General features: G+C 45.4%; 1 protein-coding gene across 1 annotated transcript; it reads right to left on the reverse strand.

Annotated features, from left to right (window-relative positions):
- Positions 1–299: 299 nt before the first annotated feature.
- Rpl11 (ribosomal protein L11) lies at positions 300–4,850 on the reverse strand. The gene is made up of 6 exons (XM_076863246.1): positions 4,816–4,850; positions 3,911–4,061; positions 2,706–2,812; positions 2,037–2,168; positions 779–889; positions 300–378 (listed from the first exon to the last, which is right to left on the reverse strand). The coding sequence occupies exons 1-6, from the start codon at positions 4,819–4,821 to the stop codon at positions 349–351; spliced, it is 537 nt and encodes a 178-aa protein (XP_076719361.1). The 5' UTR covers positions 4,822–4,850; the 3' UTR covers positions 300–348.
- Positions 4,851–5,165: the final 315 nt, after the last annotated feature.

Genomic DNA, 5,165 nt, shown 5'->3' on the forward strand with positions numbered 1-5,165 from the left:
GGGAGCTCCCAGGAACAGGGGAGAACTACACCCTACCTTTAATCAAGACCCTAAATCCAACCCCAGCCCCAACCATGCCCTCTTTTAAAAACCAGTTTACATGGACTATTGCACCACAGCATCACCTAGAAGGGTATGGTAAGCACAGACAACACTTGGACTTGGATCTGCCAAGAAACACTGGCATCCAAACGGAGAACAGGGTTGTTACCAGCTATTCCCATCGAAGCTTTAAGTGGCTTGAGGTCCAGGGACTTGAATATGGCCAGGCTCCTTTCACAGAACACACAACAGTAATGTACATTTCACTGAAAATGTTTTATTGGCCTTTTGGATAGAAACGGGAACTTATTTGCCAGGAAGGATGATCCCATCATACTGAAAGAGAAGAGATTTTTATTTTTTTTCAGAAAAGGAGGCATCAGCAATGATTGCAGCAAAGGCTAACATCAAATTCAAAACTAATACACATGAACTTCTGAATCCCATGTTGTTTCTGGATTAAATGGGAAGCCAACTAACAATTGCTATACTGTGCTCACTACACTATACCTGAAAAAAGGGGGTTCCTTTTAAAGCCATATTCCTCCCCTTCCAGCTATCCATATTCATAGTTCTGGGGGTTCTTTTAAACCACCAACCCCAGAAACCCACATTTGCCAAGCTGCCCAAATACTCTCTCTCCTTAAAGAAGCTACCCACCAAATAGTACCATATTTTGCACCCCCAAATCCCAACTCCATCCACCACCACTTCACTTGAGATCCATCAGCTTTACCTTCTGCTGGAACCAGCGCATGGCCTCCTCTTTGCTGATTCTGTGTTTGGCCCCAATGCAGCCTGTCCTGCGCTTCTTGTCTGCGATGCTGAAACCTGGCCTACCCAGCACCTGTCCCAGGAATAACCAACAGTCACCTAGCCAGCTCAGAGTCAAGAGCAGACAGACAAGACTCACACATTGGAGACTGATCAAGTCACCTGGCAAATCTGGGTTTCTGGAGCAAGACCCAGGATGATCTGTGTCTTGACAGAACAGCCACTGGCATCCCAAACAACCTAATGCTGTAAGATAGGCTTGCTGCACAGGCTGGAATTTTCAACACATTCCTTCTTCCCTACCCAACTTCCGGTGGTACTGAAGATTCTCTACTACTGTTCCCTAATCTCCAAAGCAATTTTCTTTTAAAAAAGTAAGTTAAATAAAAGGTTTGCAGGCTGGGGATGTGGCTCAAGCGGTAGTGCACTTGCCTGGCATGCCTGCTGCCCAGGTTCGATCCTCAACACCACATACAAACAAAGATGTTGTGTCCGCCAAGAACTAAAAATATTAAAATTCTCTCTCTCTAAAAAAAAAAAAAAAAAAAACCAACAACAACAACAAACTCTCTCTCAATTAAAAAAAAAATAAATAAATAAAAAAGGCTTGCTGCCCCAAACTTTCCACAAATACCCAGTTTTCATTACTTTTGTATTATTTGGTAAAGGTGTCTCTACCTAATTCAGGTTCCATATTAGTCAAGCCTGCTGCTTCTGGGATTATGTTTGAACCAAAAACACTGCAGTAACACAAATAGACACTTTTACATTAAAATCCCCAAGCATTACAGTTGCATCACCCAAACCTGGTTCTAAGTTATCTAGGTGGAAGCCAAATCTCCCCAGGGTTCATGGGAAGGAGCTGGGAAAGAGTAGCCTCAGTGCATCCAACTCCCAGGTCAAATGCAACACCAGTACCTCTCAGAAAATTTCCAATTCACTGGTTGTAATAAATTCCCTGTATTCCCCTTTTAAGCCATGTTGGCACTTGATCTCAGACTGAAAGCTTCACAACAGCAAGGACCTTGTCTGTCTGTCCTATGCTGTACCTCTACAGTTGCCACAAATGAGACTCATCTTCCCTAAGGGGGAAAATACAAAGCAGACAATACTCAAAGCTTCAACCCAACATCTGAACATCAAGCTAGCACAAAAGAAAAAGGAGTAGCCAATTCCCCTCTCCTCACACACCAGGAGTGGGAAAAAGGTCTATTCATTACCACATAGAAGTCCAGACCGTAGATACCAATGCTTGGATCATATTTGATGCCCAGATCGATGTGTTCCTGGATCCCAAAACCAAAGTTGCCAGTATCTGAGAAGTTATTTTTCCGTAATTCATACTCCCGCACCTGAGGAGAAAAATGCAGCAAATTCATTACTTGTTATTTTCAACTACCCCCAAATAACTAGTTCAACCTGTAATACTTGGCACCCCAAAACAAAACTACAATTCAATTTAACTTTGCAGGGAACACAATCTGGATTTCCCCACACCAAATCACATATCCTACCTATGGATTTCATAGAAACTACCCAACTTCCAAAGAGCAGAGGAATCCAAATGACTCCTAGACTCTCAAGTATCTAATTTTTTTCCCTTCACTTTTTCAGGGCTGAGGACCAAACTCAGGTCCTTGCATGAACCAGGCAAGTGCTCTGCCACTGAGCTAATCCACTACTCCTCCATCTTTTCAACCATCAAAGAAAACAGTTTAATGCTGCTAAGTATAGAAAAAGTACTTTAAAAACTAAAATATATGCCTGTGCAGGGCATACAGCACATTAAAAAGAATAGCACATTAAATCCTAACTAAGACCACTATAATTACCTACATGTTGTTAAGTAGGTGCTAATTGATAATGCCCTGTGAGGGGATCAGGCTCACCTTTAGACCTTTCTCCAGGATTTCTTCTGCCTTGGCCCCACGAACTGTACAGTGAACAGCAATCTTTTCATTTCTCCTGATGCCAAAAGATCTGACAGTGTATCTAGCTGCAGGTAGGGGTAACAAGGAGTTAGGTATTGTCATACTGCACTCATCTCTTCCCCAGAAGAGTTCCATAGCCAAAAGAGGCACTAAATAACCACCCACATTCTAAGTGCTGGTGTTTTATCAACTTCATCTATAACACAAAAAACGAATTTTCAAACTTCAAAATAATCCAGTCATACCTCAACAATTAAAAACACAAAGCCATACTATCAAGTCTCCAAAAGGTCAAGTTCATAACCACAATAGATCGAAGAGGCACTAATACTATGACAATCATTGTGTTCTTTTTAAATTTTGTAGTCATAGACACAATACCTTTATTTATTTTTATGCGGTGCTAAGGATTAAACCCAATGCCTCTCATGTGCTAGGCAAGTGCTTTGCCACTGAGCCATTACCCCAGCCCGTCATTATGTTCTTAAGAAAACAAAACACTATTGATAACAGCCAATATTTGCTAAAAGCTTATTGCATCCTTATCCTCAGTTTACTAATGAGGTTCTGAGAAGTTATCAACTTGGCCCAAGATCACAGCTGGTAATAAGAAACAGGATCAGAACCCAAGGATTCAACAAATTCCACTATCCTCAAGCAATAGAGCACACACTAATTCATTTTATTATTTGACTTTGATGAAAAAGCAACTACTGTAATCTCCTTTATGCAAATAAGCTCACGGAGGCCCAATCAGCTGAAGTCACATTAAGAAGAGGCGAAGCCAGAATCAGAATTCAGGCAGTCTCAGTATACAGCCGCGTTCTTAAAGTAACCTGTTATCACCTTACCTGCTAATCAGGTCTAATGTCCCTTCCTATGATCCTACTCTTTTCCAAGTAAGGAGGATTCCCGGTAGAGTAGGACCCTGCTCATGTCCTACTTACTTGAAAAATCTTTACTTGGGTCAGTGTGAGCTGGAGGTATGTTCACAGAAACGTGGTATACCACCACCACAACTAACCTCCACAGGGAGGATGCTTCTTTCAGTAGTTCATTAACACTTAATTTAAAAGATGTCAAAGGCAACATCCTACAGAGGCCTGACAAGAGATGATATTATTAATAAACCTCCAGCCCCCTCTATGTCCGCCACTACTCACCTTTAGAAAACACTGGAGTCTGGCCTGTAAGCTGTTCCAACACCTTGGCAGCCCGGGTCAGTCTGTCTCCACTCTCCCCAACACAGATGTTGAGGCAGAGCTTGCGGATGCGAAGTTCCCGCATGGGGTTCTCCTTTTCGCCTTGATCCTGCTGCCAACAGGGTAGCACCGCAGTCAACACACTCACAACCCGGTCACAGCCGAGACCTCGGTTTTTACTACTTCCCACTTGCGCGCCCTATTTTTTTTCCTGCTCATCCCAAACACTAGATAAAGCCCCAAGGATTTAAAAGGGTTCGCTGTGTTTGCCGGGGAGACAGGAAGGAAGCCCGCTCGGGACCACGACTGTCCCGCACGCACGGCACGGGTGAGCACTGAGGACGAACCCCAAGGGACTCAAAGCGCTGGGTGAGCACCCCCATGTAAGGCCGAAAAAGAAGGGGACGAAAGCCGACTTTAATTTCAGAGGAAACAGGAAACACGTGGTTTGCGACGTCCCCACCACGCTCCCAAGTTGTCCGCGGGCTGGGGCCGAAGGCTGTCGCTTTTCTCAGCAGAGCAACCGGCCGAAGTTCCCCAGCACCTGACAAGTCTCAAGTCCCCGGGGCTGGGTAAGAGCCTGGACCCCATGTCCTAAGACCCTCCCCTCGCTCCAGCTGCACGCACTGCGGCCCGGGCCGTGCCCTGAACTCTCGGAGCGACTTCCCAGAGCCAGGTCCTAGGAGGACAGGAGATGACAGGGTCCAGCCCCGCGCCTTCAGCCCCCACGGCCCGGCCAGTTTCGGCTCGAGCAGCTCTGGGGGCTCCGTCCTCCTCGGTTCACGGGTGACTTAGGGCCCGGGGGCTCGACCCGCCATGGATGGAGACGGATGAGGGCGAACCAAACCCAAACCTCCGCTACTCACCGCCATGATGGAGAACAGGAAGAGAGAGTGGAGCTTCCGGCCCAGGGCCTTATGGGTCAAGAGGCGGGCTCTTTTCCCAGGCTGACCAGAGAGACGAGGGAGAGGAAGAGAGACCGGGCGCAGTGTCCACCTCCCTCTAGTGGAAGGTGCTTGCAACTGCAGACTGGTTTTTAGTTCCTGACCCCATTGACGTCTCAGGCCTGATGGTTCTTGCACAGTGATACTGAAAGCTACATTATACCAACTGTGCAAGTTATGAAGCGAATTTAATCTGTAATAATATTAAAAAAAATAGAATTTATACAAAGAGAACAGAGTGGTGGTTTAAGCCCCTGCGTTGTGAAAATAAG

The sequence above is a fragment of the Callospermophilus lateralis genome, chromosome 7 (genome assembly GCF_048772815.1).
Source record: "Callospermophilus lateralis isolate mCalLat2 chromosome 7, mCalLat2.hap1, whole genome shotgun sequence".
NCBI lineage: Eukaryota > Metazoa > Chordata > Mammalia > Rodentia > Sciuridae > Callospermophilus > Callospermophilus lateralis.